Source organism: Sturnus vulgaris, chromosome 1, assembly GCF_052056855.1.
Source record: "Sturnus vulgaris isolate bStuVul1 chromosome 1, bStuVul1.hap1, whole genome shotgun sequence".
NCBI lineage: Eukaryota > Metazoa > Chordata > Aves > Passeriformes > Sturnidae > Sturnus > Sturnus vulgaris.
Window position 1 is genome coordinate 144,823,198 of NC_142243.1, and position 22,247 is coordinate 144,845,444.

General features: G+C 42.5%; 2 protein-coding genes across 5 annotated transcripts in view; one reads left to right on the plus strand and one right to left on the minus strand.

Annotated features, from left to right (window-relative positions):
• Window positions 1–8,174, minus strand: part of ATAD2 (ATPase family AAA domain containing 2) — a 29,947-nt gene extending 21,773 nt beyond the window's left edge. For 2 of the 4 annotated variants that reach the window (XM_088178979.1, XM_014870140.2), the window contains exons 1-6: window positions 7,942–8,174; window positions 3,870–4,009; window positions 3,306–3,355; window positions 1,806–1,959; window positions 716–812; window positions 227–275 (exon numbers count right to left, since the gene is read on the minus strand). In XM_088178979.1, coding sequence (XP_088035105.1) covers window positions 227–275; window positions 716–812; window positions 1,806–1,959; window positions 3,306–3,355; window positions 3,870–4,009; window positions 7,942–8,148 — 697 coding nt within the window. In that variant the 5' untranslated portion in view covers window positions 8,149–8,174. Of the gene's footprint in view, window positions 1–226; window positions 276–715; window positions 813–1,805; window positions 1,960–3,305; window positions 3,356–3,869; window positions 4,010–7,612; window positions 7,643–7,941 lie in introns of those variants that run through there. The other 2 variants (XM_014870141.2, XM_014870142.2) reach the window with 2 other exon arrangements.
• A 157-nt stretch (window positions 8,175–8,331) lies between these two features.
• Window positions 8,332–20,656, plus strand: NTAQ1 (N-terminal glutamine amidase 1). Its single transcript, XM_014870147.2, has 6 exons — window positions 8,332–8,641; window positions 8,820–8,919; window positions 9,578–9,628; window positions 11,603–11,751; window positions 12,074–12,198; window positions 20,359–20,656. Exons 1-6 carry the CDS (start codon window positions 8,568–8,570, stop codon window positions 20,490–20,492), a joined length of 633 nt encoding a protein of 210 aa, XP_014725633.1. The 5' UTR covers window positions 8,332–8,567; the 3' UTR covers window positions 20,493–20,656.
• Window positions 20,657–22,247: the final 1,591 nt, after the last annotated feature.

Here is a 22,247-nt window from a genome sequence, read left to right on the forward strand (position 1 = left end):
TGCTGTAAGCACTTTGGACAAACAATTTCTCTTTTCCTCTGAAAACCCATTCTGAGCTCACTACAGTACAGCCCTAGAGTCTGTGGCTTGTAATGCCAGTAACAGCACAGATTCTTTTCAATAGGATAAGCTACTGGATACTTCATCTATCTCAATTATTTAAGACAAAGCTTTTGGTTAGAGCATAGTCAAGAAAACTTAAAACAGACTTATCCAACAATGCTACCTTGATTATCAGCTATTTCTTCATCAGTCCTTTCCGTATCGAGGCTTTCCTTAAAAAAAACAAAATAGAAAGACAAAAGACCAGTCAAAAATAAGCAGAAAACCTGTGGGCATATTTGGTGCCTACAGAGTATCATCATCAAGGCACTCTATATACACAGAATTATTAACTATTGTACAGCAAGAGAGAACAGGAATATCATTCTGGAACCCAGGATTAATATGATTAATAACAAGGGTTTCCACTCTAAAATAGGAATGCAGATCCAAACAAACAAACAAACAAAAAAATCTATGAAAGCAGGCTGCAACAGTGTTTAAAAAACAAAGTGACTGCCATTTAAAAGGACAGTGGACTAGCAAAACTAAAACAGAGGACATATGATTGCTGTCTATCATTTTAACATAACTTCCTCTTGGGGAAGAGAAATAATTACCCTATGTGAAATACCCTACTTATACAAAGCCAGCAAAATAAATTAGTATCTACTTCTTCTGTGTCCTGGAACTCCTCCAGGTCTCCCATCCTTCGACGTCTACGCATCTTCTCCATGTCATCCATTTTTTGCAAGACTGCTTCTGCAGTACTAAGATACAAAAGTTGACATATGAAAGCAAAAATAGGCAAATACAGAAAAAGCACATTTAAAACAGCACAGATAACCATCATATTTCAATACAGTGTGCACAACACAAGTCGTTGACACTTTGCTGAATTTTTCAATGCTACTTAAAAATTAGGTCAAATGTTTACTTTTTTATAGAGAAAATTAAGAACAAATGTATATCTGCAAACATACATTGCTTTCAGGTTTATTTCCCTCTCCTGCTAAACACAGTATAAAAAACAAATATTTTAGTAGGAAAAAGAATTCTGAAGATCATAGTAAAGTAAAAAAAGAAATTACGGCAGTTTTTCATAGCATTTAGGGTGCATTATAGCATTGAGTCACTTGGTTCACAGTCTTCTTCAGACAACAGATTACTTCTCTGCACCGCTATTTAAATTTCATGTCGATTTTCAATGACTACTTATCCTAGACATAACATCTTACTGCTGTTACACTTTCAGAAAACAAATTTAAGTTTGGGCTTCACAGAGGGAATTAAGCCACAGACAAGAAGAAATACTTGGATTGCTTCACTTTGCCAGTATCCATCTTCCCTTAGTATCTTAAGTTAAATCTACTGGAAGTCACAACATAAACTGATTGTTTTGGTTCACAACATATAAACCTACCCAGCCCATACATACCAGACCAGGTTGCTCAAAACCCCAACCTGACCTTGAACACAGGAAGGAGGCATCCACAGCTACTCCAGGCAATCTATTCCAGTACCTCACCACTCTCACAGTAAACAATTTCTTCCTAACATCCAATTACTGAGATATAGCATAGATAGCAGCTCATAGGAAGTCTCAGTGAATGCAAATAGCTCTTGCTGCCAGGAAAAACAATACCTTTTCCTGTAGTCAAAAGAGGAGAAAGTTCCTAGCCAATATTTTGCCATAGTACAAAAGGTTGCTAATAAGGCTCATCGTTGCAGCTTTGCAAGATGGTTAAGAAAAACCTCCTTACTTTGTTATAAGTTTGTCAAACAAAACAGATTCATTTTTAGTGCTGTAACGGCTTTGTCGAAGTCTGCAGCTGCGGCGAACCTCCAAATCCCCATTTTCTTCATGGACTTGCTCTGCAGCTTTTGAGTCAGCTCTGGTCCTCAGTGTTCTGGACACTAAAATGCAATAATACATGAAACTTTCTGTGATGGAAAATATGTCAGTCACTTTATTTCACTCTTGCTCTAGGAAAATGTAAATGCCTTTTATTTTAAAAATGTAAATACTAAATTAAAGTTATTTTCATGATCACAGCATTCAACTTAAAGTACTTCTGCTTAAACTACACATTTAAAAGTCAGATTTGTATAGCAGCTTTTTAGTAGACTGAAAAACCAAGCTGATGAAAACAAACATCCAGCTTTTGTTCCATGTAGGAGGCAAATTTATTCCAGTTAGCTCTTTCCGGGAAAGTGAAGACAACAAATGCCTACCTCTAAGCTCTTTTTCCTCCATTCATATAAAATTGCAACTAATAGTTTTTCCTAAAAATTGCTTATGTGAGAGGTCTCTTCTAAAGATACATCATTTTGGTACACTAAGCATGCATCATTTTCATTTTCTGCACCATGACACAAGAGCCCTAGAAGACAAGAAATGCCTCAAGATAAACTCCCAAATATAAAGAACTCAAAAATGCTTGCCTGCTTTAAAAGAGATCTGCCCAATATTTACCAGACAGCATCCTTTGCTATGGGTTCATTACTTGTACTATCATTAAAACTGTTAAGGGAGGTCAGGGAGAGAGTAACAGGTCATTTTCAACACAGGTAGGTTTGATCTCATCCCCACCAACTATAAAATTAACCTTGAGCCCAGTAAGTAATAATTTACATTGCCCAAGAAGAACTTGAGTTACTACGTACAAAGTGCATTTTGGGTCCCTTCCCACATTCTGCCTGTAGCTGGCACAACGCTCCCTGGAGCTAAAGGATTTTCCCAGCTGCTACGAAGTGGCCTCACAGCACCAAGCCTATTTGTGTACTCAGCATTGCAAATTGCTTCGAAGGTGAAATGCTCAACTTCAGGGACACCTTTCCCACACCAGTGTGCATCTCGTGACTGAATTACATGTTACAGTATTGCAATACCCCCTCCTACTTGAAAAGTCTGATTTACAGTTAACCTGTAAAGTTAACCAGTTCTGCAGACTGCAGAAAATTGCTGACAAAAAGAAACATGAGCTAAAGAACAGATTCTTTAACACCTAAACATTCAGGAATTCACACTGAGTTCTTCTCAAGCCTGAAAAGAATTAATACTATCTCCTTCTATTTGCACCTACCGCTTTTCATAAAACTCAGTGGAAATTCCTGTCTTCATTATATCTGTTCTAACAATTTCAGGTGATTTTGGCTGACGAGTTCAGAAGTTTTTGAGGCCAGTTAAATGGACAAAGTGAACAAATGCAATCCTCAGAAATCTGGCTAAAAAGGAATACTAAGGAATTATTATTACTTACCTTCTTTATAGTCTTCCCTTTTTGGGCCTGATTTTGGTTTTGCCAACTGCCTACATTACGAAAAAGAGGAGAAGGAGAACATAATTTTATTAGAAGTATTGTACAAAAGTATTCAATCAAAAATTATTGCATAGTAAACTTCCCCCTCAGTACTGGGGAACTTTAATCTGGTGCTCCATGTCATGCAAAGAAAAGCCTGTGGACTCCAGGGAAGATTTGAATCCCGAGTCTACTGTGTACCATATGCACACAGCTCTCTAAGGACAGATATTTCCCAGCTTGCTCATTTTGACATCTCAATAGGGCAGGTAATACCTCAGTAACCAAAGTGGAGGAGAGATCTCAAAGGACCCAGCAGGAGATACATGCCTTCTATAAAGCAGAACACTTTTACTAAGAAGAGTGATTCTAGTTCTAAAATACTGGCACTGACATTAACATAGTCATAGTCCCTTGTGGGTTTTTGACTGTAGATTTATCATGATGTGACTCACTGTGCATACTTTCACTTTTCCTTTTCATTCTATGACTTAAATAGAGATTGAACACCTAGAAATACAATACCTCGAAAAGTGTCGATTGACATTTTCACTTAGTATTTCCATGCTTTTATCAAAGCTTGAGTCTGAACAGCGAGGCATGTTCTTTCTCATCGATCTTAAACAGTGCCCATTGAAACATTCAATGTTGCCAGAGGAAAATTTCTAGGAAAAGAAGAAAGAACCACTTATTAATCTGAACGATTTATATTGCCTTTATTTGAGCAAGTTTAGTACACTCCTGATTCAAGAGAGTTGCAACTAACGGCAGGTTAGCCTCGAACCACTTCTGCACCAAGAAGTAGCTCTGATGAAAAAAACCACACCAGATTTCCAAGAAAAAAACAAAAATCCTTGATTTCAAACTTGGTTCAGTGACCCAGTAACCAAAATCTCACCTCTAACATGCAATTGTTCTACCTCTTTGAGAAGGGCCAGAAATTACACTATAAAAGGAGGGGTTGGGAGCAAAAAAAGCACCCCAAAACAACAGCCAACAAACAAGCAAAACAATAGAGAGAGAGGAAAGCACCTCTGCTTGCTTTGGATCAGCTGATGGACACTGTCACTCGTTGTCCCTGAAGGGACACCTTTAGGTGAGTTTTGTGTCTCCCAACTGTCTTGGAGCAGGCCTGGGAATATTTACTTATACATCTATTGCTAATGGATCTCTGTCACTATTCCTTCTGTAGCAGCACATATTAATACTCTGAGCTGATAAATGTATCACCAGCAATTCAGAATCTGCTTTCCTGTTGCTTCAATTACCTGCACTATTTGTGAATCTAGATCCTGTAAGTTCCTATTGAACTTGGCCAGGCTGATAGTGTCCAGTGGGCTAAAATCAGAACTTAGGCCCAGCTGCACCCAGCTCCTCTGATCTCTGAGGAGCAGCTGGAACCCAAGGGGGTTCATTTTCTGCTAGATTTCTATATCTTTAATGCAACAGAAAGCTTCCTAGTACTGGGATTGAAATATTTTTAGAAGATTTCCCTGTCTCTGTTCCATTTATATTGGCATTCAGAGGGATCTAAAAACACTTCCTTCCAGAGGGTAGCATTTATCCACAGAAAGCCAAAGGGAACTCAAGATACAGTTCTTCATGGATGTTCACCTTGTTCACATTGGTGTTTCTGCAAGGAGGATGCTACTGACTTTTACTGCGTGCACAAAGCTGTGATGACCATGGGAAGCAGCTTGTTCCATTCACAACCCAAGGTCTCTCTAGAAGACTGCCAAACTAAATCTCACACTGAAAGGGGCAGAAAACAGACCATATTGTTCTACTTCTTCACACTAAAGTTACTAAGAAGTAATTCCACTGATTGATGGACAAGTGAAGAAGGACCAAAACTATGTCAAGAGGTTACGCAGGAAGAAAACTACAAGGGCCGCAGCCCAAACAGAATTTAATCTGATTACTGCTGTAGAAGACGACAAAAACATTTTTACAAATACATCAGCAAGAAAAGGAAGACAAAAGAGAATCTCCATCCTTCACTTGATGCACAGGAAAGCACATGACAACGGATGAGGAAAAGGCAGAAATATTTTGCCTCAGGCTTTACCAATAAGACCAGCAGTCCTCATGGTACCCAGACAGGGACAGAGAACAGAAGCCCCCATAATCCAGGACGGAACAGTCAGTGACCTGCAACATCACTCCAAGATTGAGTCCAACCTTTGAATGATGACCACCTTGTGAACAAAACCACAGCACTAACTGTCACATCTTATTTCTTGAACGCTTCCAAGGGTCGTGACTCCACACTTCCCTGCACAGCCTGTTCCAAGACTTAACCATCCTTCTTGTGAAAAATTTCTTCCTGATGCCCAACTTGAATCTTCCCTGGCGCAGCCACAGGCTGTGTTCTCTTGTCCTGTCACAGGTTACCTGAGAGGCTGATCACCTACAACCTCCTTTCAGGTAGTTGTAGAGGGTAATAAGGTCTTCCCTGAATTTCCTTTACTCCAGGTTGAACACCCCCATCTCTTTCATCTGCTCCTTATATGACTTACTTTCTAGACCTTTTCCCAACTCTATTGTCTTTCTCAGGATGCATTTCAACACCTCAGTGTCTTTCTTGTAAGGAGAGGCCAGAACCAGACACAGGATTCAAGGTGTGGCCTCACCACTGTTGAGCACAGCAACCACTGCCCTGGTCCTGCTGGCCACACTTCCGATACAGGTCGGAATGCCCAGACAAAAAGGGAACCCTGGAGCACACTACCCTCAAATACAGGTCACAAGAACAAACTTGTTCAGCTTGGGAATTACAGCAGAGTTATAGACCTGGAGATACATGGCTTCCAAAGGGATAGCAGCCACTTTGGATCTCACTGGGAGACTCACTCATGAAACTTACTGGGACTGGAAACCTGGAAGAGAATAAACTCAGCAGATATTGGTTTACCTTAGATCTGTTGTACGCTTCTTACTGTCTATGGATTAAATGAGCTGTATAACTAAAGATAAACCATATGCTGATATCAGGAAAAAAAAAAAAAAAAGCAAAAGCTGCCACCACCAAGTCCCTGCACATCAACAAGACAGGAAAGAGGCATCAGGACTTAAACATGAAGCCAGCACCAGTTCTCATGACCTCTGTCAGATGGAGTACTTCTACATTATGTCTGCAGTTAAAATCCCCAGCAGAGCCCAGCATTCTACAAATGAGGTAATGATTTCATGCTCAAAGCATAGGAAAGGTCTACAAAAAAGAAGGGAAAAAAACCCCAATAAAACAAACAAACCCAAGAACAACCTTACAATCAGTTTCGTAACAATGATTCTGCTTTGGTTTCAGGGATGACTTTACATTTAGCTTCCTCATTCCTGTTTTCCACATTGAGAACACATGCCAGCAGTGTTATCTGCCTAATGCTGCACAGGCTGCAAAGGCTGAAGAAGCCCCCGACAACCATTTCTAGTGCAGATTGCAAAAAACAAAGCAGTGATCTTTAAGCAGATCTCATGACTCTTTGTAAGGGGGGGAAAAAACACCCACCACCACTAGGACTTTTTCCTTCTTAGTTCAGTAGTCTTGAATATAATGCCAAAAAATATAAAAATATAAAATTAATCTATACAACTGAGACTCCTGAAAGACTTCTGTTGGAAGGAAACAGAGTCCTTGAGAAGCATCACTCCAAGGCAGGGTTCTCCTGAAGGGCAGACCACTTCCGAGTTGGATCTGGTCTGCCTTTATTTGTCACAGAAATGCAGGACAGCATGCAGAGTAGAGCCTGACTTGGAAATAGGAGGGGAAAATTTTAGTTTTTTTGAAGGCTATGTTAAAAACAAAGGAAAGTGAAATGATTCAGTTATTACAGTTGCAGTGCTGAGATGCAGAGAGCAAGGCCACTCGATAGCTATCCTTTACCACCATGAAAGTTGTCGGTCTCTCTTCCAGTAGGGTAGATCAAGATTATAGAAAACTTAAGTAATATTTTCACCGGTTTGGGTTATGCACTTCAATTAAGTACAAATGAGCCCTGACTTCTAAACAGTTCATTTTTTAGAGCACCCAGAGTACTACTTGGATACATTTGACTGTGTTTAACAGGCCCTTCTGGGCCAACCAGAACGCACTCAGAGGTCCCATACATTTCGCGTTACGCCGTTTTTGATGCATTTCTGTCACCTAAACAGGGAGCACTCTATAAGCATTACTGCAACTAAATCAGAGAGGTTTCTTAGATCTTTTCAAGGTAAGTTTTTCAGATAAGGAACCGAACCAAAATAAACGGGGATGGGGAATGACATACGATACACCAAACCATGAGGCGATGCAGGTTTGTATTCCCAGAGACTGGCTCTCAGCAAGCTGCCACAGCTCCAAGATCAGAGCTTGTGCCGAGGCCCCTTCAGCTGCGGGGCGGGCCGGCTGCTTCTTCACACACCCCCAACCGCAGGCCCTGTCCCAAACACCCGGTTCTCCCCTCTTTTTCTCCTCCACGGAACACCACTCCCCAGCGCATTCTCAGCTCCTCCCAGCAGCTCCCGGCCAGCACCGGCTCCCCCGCGCCGCCTCTCGGGCCCATAGCCCAGCGCTGCCCGCCAGGCCGTGCTCACCCCACCCCCACCCGGCACTCACGGCCTCCTCGGCCCTCCTGGTCCCCCTGGATCCCGCGGCCCTAGCGGACCCGGAGCGCGTCCATACGCGGTGACTCCTGAGCACGGGGGGCTCCAGGGAGATGAACTCGGAGCTGGAGTCCAGGAGGTCGAAGGGTGGCCGCCGACAGCGGCTGTCGCGGGCAGCCATGCGGGGCGGGCGACTCGCGCTGCTCCGCAGGACCACCATGGCGAGGGGGGACCCAGACCCGGACCCGAGCCCGCCCGGCCGCGCGCCGCCCAGATCCCTCCGCCGCGCGCCCTCCCGCTCCGCTCTTCCCTGCGGCCGCTACTCCCGGCGCGCGCGGCGGAAGGACACGCGGCGCACTGCAGCTTGCCGCGCCGCACACGTTTGGCGCCGAAAACTCGGAGCGCTGCGCCAGGCGGCGCGGAGCGGGGCGGGGCTGGCTCGGCGGCTCCGCCTCATCCCGTCCCGTCCAGTCGAGTCCCGCCCCGCCCGAGGGGTCCCCGCAGCTCTGGCCAAAACTCTGGCCGTACCCGCGAAGTGCCTGCGCCGGGATGGCCGCGGTTTCCTCGGGGACGGCGTAGCGGCTGCCCCCGCCGGGCCTAGCGCTTCCTGCGCTGCCCTCACCCCCGCTCAGCCCGGCCATGGCGCGGCCCGAGGCCGGTTATGAGGCGGCGGTGCCGCCCCGCCCCGCCTGCACCTACACCAGCTGCTACTGGTAAGGGGAGCTACAGGGACAGGTGGGCGCTCCTCACAGCACCGTAAGGCGCCGGGACAGCCGAGCCACCGGCGGGAACGGCGCGGCTGAGGGCTGGGCACATTCCTGGGCTCGTGTCTCGTCGCGAGAAATGAAGTTGGAGGAAAACAAAATTAATAATCTATTTTGTGTTTTTCAGCGAAGAAAATATTTGGAAGCTTTGTGACTACATCAGGAGTCAGGATCGGTACCCTTTAGAAGAATTTTATGTTGTTTTCATATCCAATGATAGGAGGATGGTGAGTCGATGGGATGTGATCAGAGTCGGCTATGGAAACGCTCGGCCTTCAGCCCGGTGTAGGTGGGATGTGGTCCGAGCGATATCGACCACAGCCCAGTGTTGGGGAGTGAGCCTTTAGCCTAGCCTGTAGGCGAGATACAGTCCAAACCAGTCTTGTAGCTCGCTTTGGCTCAGAAGTGTGCCAGCCACATGTGAAATCTTTTAATTATGCACTGCATTCAGTGAAATGAGGCATGGTGTCCCTGTGAGCTGTGGGAGTAATTCTGTCTGTAATCTGCCAATTTAGGAGAATAGTTATCTTTATAAAATCATAGAACCATTAACAGTCATAAGGTTGGAGAAGACCTCTAGGACCATCAAATCCAACTGTTAACCCAGCACCACTATGTTCATCACTAAACCATATCCCCAAGTGTTTTGGATATTTCCAGGGATGGTGATTCCATCGCTTCTCTGCACAGATTTTCTAATATGGCCTAGAATAGTATCTCCAATTTCATGCTCCTGAGAGAAAAACTAGAAGAAATTTTCTTACAGCAGCACACATGTAAGCTGAGGAAGTTGATCGATTAGCAAAGAACTGACCAATTCACCTGAAATGAATCGCTATTAATCTGAAAGATTTTATTCACTTCAGGTTCATTTATAACTTTCAGGTTCCACTCTGGAAGCAGAAATCTGGACATGGAGATGAGCCTATTGTCTGGGTAAGGCATTCATTACTCTCAATAATTTTGAGTGTGTGCCTCTAGTTGATAGCTGCAGGATCACACATGGACATGTAACAAACTGTTCCATTTGAACATAAAGGAGCACTTTGTACTCTGATGGTGATGGAGCACTGGAGCAGGTTGCTCAGAGGGGTTGTAGAATCTCCGTCCTTGGAGATGTCTAGAAGCTATCATGCAGCTGGATGTCAGAGAGTCCCCTTGAGCAACAGGTTAGACCAGATTACCTCTTAAAGTCCCTTCCAACGTCACACATTGTATAGTTTTGCATTAATATTTATAAATCTTTTATGACAGATTCATAAATAGCCTAAATCTGATGCTCCTTTGCACCATCCCTCATAAATTAATAGCGAGACACTCAGTAAAACCTACAGGTGACGTGTCTTAATTGTAGTAAAAATGCATAATAGATTTGTGAAAATTTTTAATTGGGTATTGAAGCTGCCAGCCCTGTGGAATTGTAGGTAGATGATTGTACTTGTAAGAAGTAGATGGATGAAAATATTTACGTAGGCCTCTCAGATGACAGAAGAATATAAGCTATATATATTCAGATGTCAGCAGTTAAACTGACTCATAAACAGTGGCTTTGAAGTGTCATTTGATCAATTAATGTAGTTCAGTAATTGCTGATGCAGAATTCCTTGGTATCATTATAGAGTCCTTTCAGTTATCTGGCACAGAAAAAAACTATTTCTTATGGCCGTTTCTGTTTCTGAAATTCTGCCAAGTAATCTGCAAACTTCTGAAGTTTTCTGATTTCTGAATCATTCACTTTCTTCCAAAATATTGGTATCTTTACAGTACCAAAAAAAAAAGAAAAAAGGTTTGGTTTAAAAAGAGATCCAAGTGTTACAGAGATGACCTAAAAGGGAATAGCAGAGTCAGGAAAGGCCATGACAGAATGTGGATTTCTTGTAAAAATTCATGGATTAAAAGGTCTTTTAACTTTCACATTTCAGTGGATCATAGGTTGTGTAAAGCTTGTAAGCTAATTTTTCTTATACTCTCTAATAGGTCTTTCTAAATACTGTTGAATATAGTTGTGTATGTATATTGGTCGGGTGAAATAGATGGCACAAATCTTTTTCATTCAAATGTCTATGTGGTTTTAATATTGAAAATGTCAAAAGACAGTGCTCAACCTTTTTGTGAGTGGATTCAATGTAAATTTAAGTAAATTGTTAAGGGCTATCTTCAATTTAATTTTGGAAAACAGCAGTATACATACCTGACACCTAATGTCAGCAGTGTCCCCAAACCTCCACCCGTGTTTCTTACAAGTTAAGGAGTAAAACTGCACTGCATAACCTAAGTGTCTTGATAAAATAGTTACCTTGAAAAGGTACGCACAGATATTTTTCCCAGCTTCAAGAGCTGCTACAGGAAATTATCTTATTCCTGTGGTCCTCCTGATCTGAGCTGTTCGCTGGTTTTTCAGTGGTGTGCTGGTTTTTCAGGTGCTTCTGGCAGCTGAACAGTCGGCGCTCAAATTCACAGGCCGTGTTACTGCAACAGGTACAGAGTCTCTTATTAGAAGAGATCACTAGGTAACTTTAGTGTTAACCTATCACTTTATCTTGTGAGTTTATTTATGACCGAGTCTAATAAAAAAGTGCTTAACCAAACAACTTTTGTGGTTTGGTGTGGAATATGAGAGAGATTTTCTGTTTTCTTAGGAGTAGTGTACACTTTTGCTGTCTTGGCTTAAATCAAAGGAAGCTGCAAAGAAATGGGGAGAATAGCAAGGTTTCCGGAAGAGCAGATGGAAAGATAGACATTAGGAAATCTCTCCTGGTGCCAGAGATGTTACAGGCTTAATATTCAAGGACAGCAAGCAGACTTTAAAAAGTGGATCTGAACTTATGCTTCTAGGAATCTTTTTTATTCCTCTCTCTTTGCCAGTTCATTAATTGCTGTTTGACTAATGGCAATTACCCTTCTTCCCAGGACTACCACGTTATTCTACTTCATGTCTCCAGCGGGGAGCAGAACTTCATTTATGATCTTGACACAGTGTTGCCATTTCCCTGTCCTTTTGATGTGTACAGTGTGGAAGCCTTTAGGTTGGATGACAGCCTTCGTCCAGAGTTTCACAGGTGATGACATGAAATATAAAGACTGTGGATGTTATTTCATGAAATCGAAGTTCTCTCTGTGTAAACCTCTCTCTGAGGTTTCTTTACCATACTCCAGTAAAATAAATGCACTATGTTACTTTTCTATAGTTCTTTACCTTAGTCATCAAAAACCCTTTTCTTTCCTACTGTAGCTTCATATTAACAACTTGGCCCAACGTTCCTGGTTTTTGTATTTAATAACATTAATGCTCCTTGATGTGAGTAACGTGCTCTTATTCTGAGTGATTAGTGCAGTATTGTGTACATGTATCTTTTAATACAATTTTGCAATTTTTTTTAGAAAAATCAGAATGATTCGAGCAGATTTGTACTTGAAGACATTTGCTTCAGACAGATCTCATATGAAGGATGCAAATGGGAAATGGCAGAAACCTCCTCCTCCATACCCTTGCATTGAAACTGCAGGTGAGCTGCCAGAACTCCTTCTTCCTGCTTACAGTGCTGAATGAAGTAGTCCAGAATGCACATGGGAAATAAATAACTTATGTAACATTTGTCCAGCCAGCTTATTACTTCATACGGGAAAAAATAGGGCTAAAAAGCATTTGGTACTCTTTCTTGAACACGTAGTTTAACATGCCTTCTGGCATTTACTGGTATCAAACATTAATTACTGATATTCATAAACTGAGCAGAGAGCAAGAGGTAAGTAATACTGTTCTCTTGTTACAACAGGGAACCGAAGTAAACAGGCCAAATAACTTGCTTAGGGGTCACAAAGCTTTTCACACAGTGATTATACCACACTCTAGCACACAGATCCCATTCTGGCAAAGTAGTGTCGGCAGGAGGAAGTTTCCACGCTCTGTTCAGTGTGGTGGCTTTGCCTGCATGAAATGTTTGAGGTTTCTCTACCAGGTGAATGGACTCCAGGATGTTTTAAGTCACTGGCAAGTTGGTACGTTTTTCCCTAAGCCTTAACTCTTCTAAGTGATAGCCTAGCAAATAGCTTCTGGGCCAGGTGGAGAGAGAGGTGAAGACTTGTCATCTGTTCTGTAGAGCTGCTTAAAGAATTCTTATCACACACCACTTCAGCTTATTCTAATCGTGTTTTGCAAGGTGAGTAACATTTGTTATGTGTGTGTTTGTTCTCTCATTTTCTTCCAAGGAGAGCATGGTGATGTTTTGCTTTGAAAGAGTTTTCATGTTACTGTTCTGCATGTTGGGTTTTGTTGATTTTTAATAATGCAGTACTGCTATATGTTTTTGTTAGAGAAGACAGGGTCAAAGAAATATTTTCTGTCTTTAGGTCCAAGTGTTTTTAAGTTGCTGGGATATTAATTCTCAGTCTTTGCTTTGGCTTTTAAGGAAGCTTGGTGTTTCACGTGAGAGTAGAAATTAATTATGAGAGTGAGCAGGAACACAGATGTAGTCTTTGTTTTGAAGCTTTAGATGTTTTCTAGACAATCCAGGTTATGAAGCACCTTGAATTCCAACTCTTGGTTATTATTTCCAGCAGATTTTTATGCAAAGGTATTGTAGGGAGTGTAGGATTCCTGAATAACAGTGAAGGTTGTCTGTTAGCTGGAGTCTCATAGGTGCTGAAAGCTTTTTAGTCTGTGGAAGTCTTGTTGTTTTGGTAGCTGAGTGGAAGTGTGAGGAATATAATGAGGTTAGATAAGGAAAGCAAAAAATTCTATTCAAATCAGAAGAGTAAAACCCATTTCTTGTGGGTAGTAAGGTACATAATGGCTCAAACAGTTGCAAATGTGCACATGTATCTGTAGCTGGAGTAAATGACTCCATAGCTGCAAACCCAGTAACTCTCCCCTTGCCTGTTGTGTCTGGCTGAGCTTTACCTCCCTGGTGAGCCACAGCCGCAGGCCTCAGCCAGCCTCCAGATTGTCTCTGTGATGCTGGTAGATAGTGAAGGATATTTAGCTTTTACTTCCTCTTATGCTTTCATTCTTTGCTCTGTACCTTGCCACGCTGAATGAAATGTTCATAGGTCATCCAGTCCAACATCTGCCCAAAACAGGGATTTCTCAGGGCTGTGTCCAATCTGGTCTTGAACACCCCAGAGATGGTGATTCCACCACCTTTCTGGACAGTGTTCCAATGTTTGACCACTATCATGGTAAGTAAAAAATAAATAAAAAATCCTAGTATATAATCTGAATTTCTCATGTTCCAGCTTGCTTTTTTCATTTCTTGTCCTGTTGCCAGGCTCCTCCAAGAAGACTCTAGCTCCATTGTCCTACCTCTGATCAGGTAGATGTAGGCAGCAGTAATGTCTCCCCTTCATCTTCTCTCTTTAAGACTGAACAGACCCAGTTCTCTGAGCCTCTCCTTGATTAAATGTTGTCCTGCACCAAACAACTTGATTTTCTTCTTCTGGGTATGTCCATATTTTGGGGTTTTTTTTGTGCTGAGGAGCTCCAAATGGACACAGTATTGCAGCACTGTGCTGATGTACTCTGGTCTCCTGGTCAGTTGGCTGAAAGAAACTTATTACCCTGCACCCACTGAATGTGAAAAGTCATTCACTAGGGAGCTTCAAGGTCTGAGTCAGAACAGGACTAGATTGTCTCAGATCTAGGACGTCTAGTTCAAGTTGTTTTTCATTTAGTACTAGTTCCTCCAGGTTTATTTTTTGTCTTCCCTTTGTTCTCACTTGAGATACTTTATAATGATGTGTGATTCAGTGTGCACAGTGCTGTGAGTCTGCGAGGAGTCTGGGTCCAACTGCAATGTCTCAGCACAGTTTTATCAGGCATAAAGCTGCCTTAGTTTTAACTTGATGTAAGACTGGGTGGCAGGCCTTTTGTTATCGTAAAAGAGCCTGGGGTATTAATGTTCGTGTCCATGCCAAATTCCATTGCAGATAACTGTTTTCTCCCTGCCGTTTCACTTAGATAGAACATTCTGCTTTCCATGTTGATTTGTGTTTGCGTAAGATTAAATTACTTACATATTTCCTGTTAGAGGTGACTGCAATATAATGGCTGAACCAACCCCATATTGTTTTAATACAAATTTATTGGTGAGGCACATTTCTATCAGAGTGGGTTTCTTTTTTTTTGCTTTCATTCAGAGTAGCCAAATTACTAAGCTTTTGAGAAGAGGCAAGGTTTTTATGTTCCTTCTGTTTCCTCTATGTCTTCTTTGATGTTTGTGGCAGTTTGACCCTACCTGGATGCCAGGTGCCCTGCAAAGCTGCTCAATAGCTCTTACTCACAACTGTAGAGAGGAGAGAAAATGCAATGAAAACTTAGGATGGGGAGAGATCACTCACCGATTACTGTCATGGGCAAAACAGATTCAACTTAGGGAAATTAGTTGAATTTATTACCAATCAAAATCATAGCAGGATAATGAGGAGCAAAACAAATCCTGAACGCACCTTTCCTCCACCCCTCCCTCTTTACCAGTCTTAGCTTTATTCCCAATACTCTACCTCTTCCCTCAGTGAGGAATGACAGTTGCAGTCATCGCAGGTTGTTTCTACCACTGCTGCTCAGGGAGAGGAGTCCTTCCCTTGCTCCAGTGTGGGGTTCCTCTTATGCAGTTCTTCATGAACTTCTCCAATGTGTGTCCGTCCCATGGGGTGCAGATCTTCATGAACTGCTCCAGTGTGGCTCCCTTTCCACAGGGTGCAGTCCTTCAGGAACAGACTGCTCCTGCGTGGGTACACCACAGGGTCACAAGCCATGCCACCAAACCTGCTCCAGCGTGACTCCTTCCTCCACAGGTGTGCAGGTCCCTGCCAGCAGCCTGGTCCAGCATGGGCTTCCCATAGGGGTCACAGCCTCTTTTCAGGCATCCACCTGATCCTTCCTGAGGCTCCTCTGTGGACTGCAGGGGCACAGCTGCCTCACCATGGTCTTCACCACAGGCTGCAGGGGAATACCTCTCTGGTGCCTGGAGCACCTCCTGCCCCTCATTCAGCACTGACCTTGGTGTCTGTGGGGTTGTTTCTCACACATATTCTCACTCCTCTCTGGCCACAATTATTTCTGTGCCATAGCTTTTTTAATTTCTTAAAGGAAGAGGTACTACAACAATCGCTGATGGGCTCAGCCTTTTGCCAGAGGTGGGTCCATCCCAGAGCTGGCTGGCACTGGCTCTGTTGGAGGAAGCTTCTAGAGAAGCCACCCCTACAACTCTCCCCTGCTACCAAAACCTTTTGGAATTGAATTGAACAGTCTGAACCATTAACAAATTAAGCATTTTTCTCCTACTAGTAACTCAAAGGGAATAAATCTTAAACTGTATTTGTCCTGTTCATGGGGTTGCAAAATAAATCATCAAAAATAAGCTTACATGGAGTCATAAATTCCAATCTATGCCTAAAAAAAATTGCAGATGGCACAAGGTGCTTTTTTAAAGCATTTTTCTAAAAGACAAACAACTCCAGTCCAACCAGTAAAACAGCAATAAAGAAGACCCCTCTCAGACTCCTCAGTATCTCCTTAGGACTCAACATGCTAAGCATTAGCCTCATGGAACTGGCTCTGCTCTAGCTGTTTCCCAGAGTTAGGCCTCTGTGGTTTTTACTGGCATTGCTCTGGCCTCTGTTCTGCTCTGCTGCCATGGATGCCAGGAGAGGCTGGCCAGCCTAGCTGGCTGCACAGTGCTTTCTCACCCTCAAAGCTGCTCTGTGAGAATAAACATACCTGAGCTGCAGCCCATTCTCCTTGTCCCACCTGTTTGCCAGTGATCTCCTGTTGAAAGAAAACAGGGTATTTTGTTTAAATAATAAAAACTAAGAATATGAGATTTGGTGAACAGATTAATTATTCTAGAGCTGATGAGCCCAACCTTGGGTTTTCTCTTAAATCTTCTTTCCACAAGTTAACGAGGTCTGATTTTGTTTAGGTTATGATTTGGGATGAGATCTCTTTACTGCAAGCCTGTATAAAATACAGCTTGCACAGTGCATTTCAAAATTATTCTGAACAGATGGTCATATGGCATATGTACAAGTGATAGCAGCAGCTCTAACACTGAAAAGCACTGGTTTGAATTTCAGTTTTCCCAAGGTGTTCAGTAGCACACTTGCTGGATTGATTTGTAAAAGCTTTTTGTTCTTTTTATTATTAATAAAATCCCTGGTAGCCAATAATGATGGGGTTTCACTTGGGTTGGTTATTTTTATTTTGAAGGGGTTGAGTAGGACAGCTGAGAAATTCTGGAAATGCTGTGTATCAAACATGTGTGTAACAGGAAATCTGTTAGACAGAGGCCCGGCAGATGTCTGCAGTTCCTTTCTGTGTCTCCGAAGTGGTGGCAGGATCCTAGTGAAAGTGAAAAGGCATTGACAAGGATACAAGTAGCTCCTATGCACTTCCTGGGAATCTTCTGCTGCTCTCATTTAAGAATAAAACTCCAGTCTGTCAAGTTAGGTCCTTCCTTCATAAGCTTTTGAGGAAGTAATGAATCAAGTCAGATATATACAATAAAGACACAACTAAGAAGTACTTAAATTCCCAGAGTCGCTTATTGAAATTACATCACTTGATGTAAAAGATAATTTAAAGTGGTGAGCTGTATTTTACATTGAGATCAACCAGGATGGTTTGCACAGTCAGTTGTATCTTAGCTATGGAAACAGCAGCCCCCAGCTGAGAGTGGGAAGAGTCCTTCTGACTTATCTCCCTGCTCAGACAAGGGAGGAGGATCTGAAGAGAACTGTAAACACCTACACAAGCCTGTGAAGAGTCCAACTTTCAAGTGCCCCCAATGTTTTAGGCATCAGCAGAACTGATCTTGGAGGCTTTGGTCCAGATTTCCTTGCTTCCAGAAGCTCTTGGGCAGCTGTCATTATGCTGAGTTAGTCCAAGGTCTGTGAGCCAAGCCAAGGCTTGGCTTAAATGCTGCTTTCTAACTACTGTTGGCAGAACCCACGAGTGTCATGGCTGACAATGCCTGAGATAGTGCATGGCCTTTTGTTTCACCCCTGCTGGGGGTAAAAGTGGGCAGACGATTTAAACAAAAATAAAGTTATGCAAGAATCCCAGAATGGGCCAGATAGGTCTCATTTGGAGGGGTGTGTGTCACAAAGTGAGTTTGGTCAAAGAGGAAGATGAGCTCCAAGCGTGCACAAATGCAAGCTAGTGTAACAGTCACAGCACCTGAGTAGGACTGCAAAAGTAATGTAAATCTTGAAATAACTGTGCTGCTGTTGGTCTTGTAAAAATGTAGAATACATGCTCCTTGCTTTTATGGAGAGATCATCTTGGTCACTAGCTGTAGCATCCAGATGTATCTTTTGTAAATGCTGATGTTTGTCATTGCTTCAGGAAGAGGACTTTGTGGTATTCTCGTGCATTTTTGCTGAGCTGTTTCCTAACGCTGTAAGGTCTAAGATGACATCCACGGCCTTCAGATAGAGCCCATGAGGAATGAGCAGCGTGGCGGGGCTGTTAGTGCACAAATGTAACGGGAGAGGTCTCACAAAGCTTTTTCCTACGGGCATCTCCCGTGCTGCTCCAGTGCCATCTACCGACATGTTCCTAGGCCATCACTCTTCAAAGGAATTGTCTTGTTTGCTTTGGTAATTTTGTTTTTCTGAAAAACGATTTTTCCTTTCATTACATTTCGCTTGTGGGTTGTGTTATGCTCTGCCACAATCCTTCTGAAGTTAGAGAATATTTCATTTCCTACAGGCATTGTGGTAGCAACTTCCAAGTTGTGAACAGCAGCTGTGTTTGTAACTACTGGAACAATTTCCTTTGGACTGCTTTACCATTCACAGAGCAGTTTTATGAATTATTTTACTATGCTCAATAGACATAAAGCAGAAGTTTATTTATGTAGTTATTTATTTAATCTTAAAGTATATGAAGAATCACATTGATTTTGAAAAAGCATCTGGGAGGAAAAGACAAGTTTGGAACTGGAAAACAGACTTAACAGTCTGCCAGCAGGCATGAGCTGTTATCCACTACTAATTTGTTCTTGAGCTATAGCAGCAAATTGCTCAGCTTGTGCTATTTTAAATTCCCACATAGGCAGAAATTGTCCCTGTTCTGTTAGATTCTTTTCAGCAGTAGGACCGTGCTTGGCTGGACATAAGGATTTTTCATATGCAGAGTTCAAACAGGTTAACAAGAAAAGATTTAGGGGCCAGACCTCAGAAGGGGTGAGAGCTGGGATTAGAGAAATCACAAAGCTGTGCTGTAGTGTAGATGTGGTGCAAACAGAGGCCTTCAGGGACTGAATTACGCCTGGGACTCCTGGGTCTGGGGTTCCTGAATATCATCTTCCTTTCCTTGCTCACACTGTCCATAATGGTAAGCCTAGTTACACAAGCATTTTGCAGCTGAAGCAAATTCCATCCTTTGAATTTTATAATCTATTCATTAGAGCCTCCTCTTGTTTGATTCTTAATCCTTAAATGCACGCATGAATCATCCGTGGTAAATACTTAATACAGTGGAAGAGCTGTTAACAGTAAATCTGTAAATTAAACCTGTAACAGTGGCTTTACCACTCTGTTCCTTAAACACATTCTCTGCCAGTTTTCTTTTAATGGGCATTCAGAAAGATTATTTGTGCACATCATCAGTGAAAACCTAACACAAGCCCACGGATGTTTGTCATCAGAACTGAACCTCTCATCAGCATGGTTCTGAGTCAGCAAAGCTTGTACCAGGCCAGCTCCAGAAAAAGGATGGTATAAGGCACCTAAACCCAAAACTGCACACCAGTGCTTTTCCAGTGAGCTCTCTGGGATCCATGAATGAGACAGCATGGTTTCTACCCCTCCTGCAGGGAACAGAGCAGGTTAAAATCCTAGCAAAGAGCAGTCATGGTTACTTTTCTCTTGAAACTGTCGCAGTTCAGCTTTTCCCTCGACTTCGTTCTGTCATTCAGGATTCACGAAAAATAAGTATTTGCCCCCAGCCTAGGTTTGTGCTTCTTCACCTGAGCATCCCTCTGGACTGGGGACTGGGTTAGGTCACACATCTCCCCTCTGCATATTCTGGCCCTGCAGTGGGCCCGTGTTCAGTGAGGACAAAGTTCAGGGCTGGAGGGAAAACAAATACTGTGATTTGGAGAGTAATAAACTGCAGGTTTGCCAAGGGGTTAATCACTTCTGAGAGACAGTAAGCAACCTGCAGTTTTGACTACTGCTGTGAGCCCATTCCTCTGTGGTCAGTGCAAAAGGTGACTCTGTTGACTTTGGTTCAGAATTTAAATGGATGAATAATATTTCCCCTGCTTTTGAGTCGCCCCATTTGTGTGAATGCAGGAGGACTGCCTTGCACTTCCCTGTGTTGGTTGTTATTTGCACTCCAATTCTCTGACCACTACTTGACCCTTCTAGGTTGTTGTTGTAGGGAAAAATCTTACCCACTCATGCTAGTTTCTAATGACTTACTGGATGCTTACTGATCCTGTAATGTGATTATTGCCATGGGCAGAGAGGAGAATCAGGGCAAAAGCAATGTTTCAGAGACTGGAAATAGATATTTCTGTACTACCATACAATTTGCAGAATCTTGCTGGAGTGAACTGAACTATTGAGGAGGGGTTTGAAATGTTTTCTTGAAAGGTATACCTATGCTACAGAACCTGCGTCAGGAACTTAAATATTTCCCTTTTCTGGTCTTTTTTTAGATTCCAAGATGAACTTGGATGATTTCATCAGTATGAATCCCAAAGTGGGATGGGGCTCAGTGTTCTCCCTTTCAGACTTTGTGCATCGATTTGGCAGTCAGACGGATTACAGGTATTCCTTGGAAGGACAGTAAAGTGAACAAAGTTCTTCTGGTTCTGAGTGGATGTGTTTTGTTTTGCTGCTCTTACACTTCATTTATGGTTTACACTTCTGTTCATGTAATGGGTATTTGGAAAAATAGAACACCCAGTCAGAAATATCATGAACTGAATAAAAATCTTTATTTTAATTATGTAAGAATGCACTTGGTTTTTAATGTCAAATCAAAGGCAGACATGCCACCATAAGCATATTGCTTTTCCAGCTACTGTGCCCAAACTGAAAAGAGCTGCAAAAAAAGCTTTTGGAAAAATATGTGCATAAAATACTGAATATTGCAGCCTAAATTGCTACATGTTGTCACATTTTAAAAGTGAGATATGGTTTTCTTCATGTTATGATTGCTGTCAATTATATATAAACAGACAGTGCATCTCAGTTTCTTCACTAGCTTTACTGATTATTCCTTATTTAGCAGAAGTGAAGGGAAAATTGATTTAGTAGTTCAGTTATGAACTCCCATGCACTGTGTAAATCCAGGTAAGTATCCAGGTTTCTGTGCTGTACAAGGGGAGAATTAAATCCTGCCATTTCAGTTAAGTGTTCTAGTGCTGACAAGTCCTGGAAGATGCAGTTGCTATTTTTGCTTCTCACGCTGGCTGTGTGCATTCTCACCTGCTCCCATCTTCTTGGACTTGATGTTTGTTTGGCCTTATGGTAATTCAGGATAATTCTGACAGAAAGCAGGAAGTTTTGTTGAGGTTTTTTTTTTCCTGCCTCTTGGTTTCTTGAGCTGGCCTGCCATGAGGTCAGACAGCTGCTCCTGCTGGTGTAAGGAAATCAGCAGGACCATATGGCTGGGGGGAAGGGAGTGAGAAACCTCCCCTTCAGGGCTGTCTGCTGCTGAATATCCTTAAAGGTGATACCAAGCAGCATCCCTGCAGGACATCCCAGGCAAGCTATCATGCTGACTGAGGGTTTGCAGCAGTCTCACACTTCTAAGAAGACTGCCCTAAACATGGAATTGCAGAAACGGGCTAAAATGAGGTCTTTAATTCTCAGCTGTTCTACTTTATACCCTAGCACATCAGAGACTCACAGACTAGTGGAAGAACACGGGTTAGAAGGGTCAGGCAGTCCCTGGTCCAATCTCCTGTTCAAATCAGGTCGGACCAGGCTGCTCGGGGCTTTAGCCAGTCAGGCCTTGGAAACCTACTGGAATTGAGACTACAATAAACATTTGTGATACACTTCATTCCTGTGAGGAGAAGCACAGTAAAGATTTTAAGTATTAAGGGGTAATTTTATTTGTAAGTAAAGAGAAATATCAAAACTTGTAAAAATCTTGTGTTACATAGGTTTATTATTATATACATAGTGTTTTACTGTATCTGTCATCAGTTCTGGAGAATTTACTCAGCATATTAACAGCAGAGACAGCCAATTGAACAACTGTGGGATTGATTCACTTCATCCAGACATCTCTTTCTGTATCATAAAGGCTGCTGAATATAGGGACTTAAACTTTGTATTGCCAAATGCAGCACAGTTGGTTGCCTGTGCAGATAGGCTGCAACTACACATAGTCCTTGAGTGCCAGCATGGACTAGTTAGGAGGCTGGTTGTTGGGACACTCCCCTCTGGAGTGGGACAGTTGATCTGCAGTTTTTGTCACTCTGAGCCAGCATCGCCAGAAGGAACTGAGATGAAACTCGTGATGAAACTTATAAACTGGTGCACAGAACCCTCCTGAGAGGGGACAGCTGGATTTAACCAGATACTCCTGTGT

Excerpts from the sequence above, each read along its gene's own strand:
- NTAQ1 (XM_014870147.2), top strand. The coding sequence starts at position 8,568 with ATGGCGCGGCCCGAGGCCGGTTATGAGGCGGCGGTGCCGCCCCGCCCC. Across the intron at positions 8,642-8,819 it reads ACCTACACCAGCTGCTACTG|CGAAGAAAATATTTGGAAGC; the intron begins GTAAGGGGAGCT and ends TGTGTTTTTCAG. Across the intron at positions 8,920-9,577 it reads TATCCAATGATAGGAGGATG|GTTCCACTCTGGAAGCAGAA; the intron begins GTGAGTCGATGG and ends TATAACTTTCAG.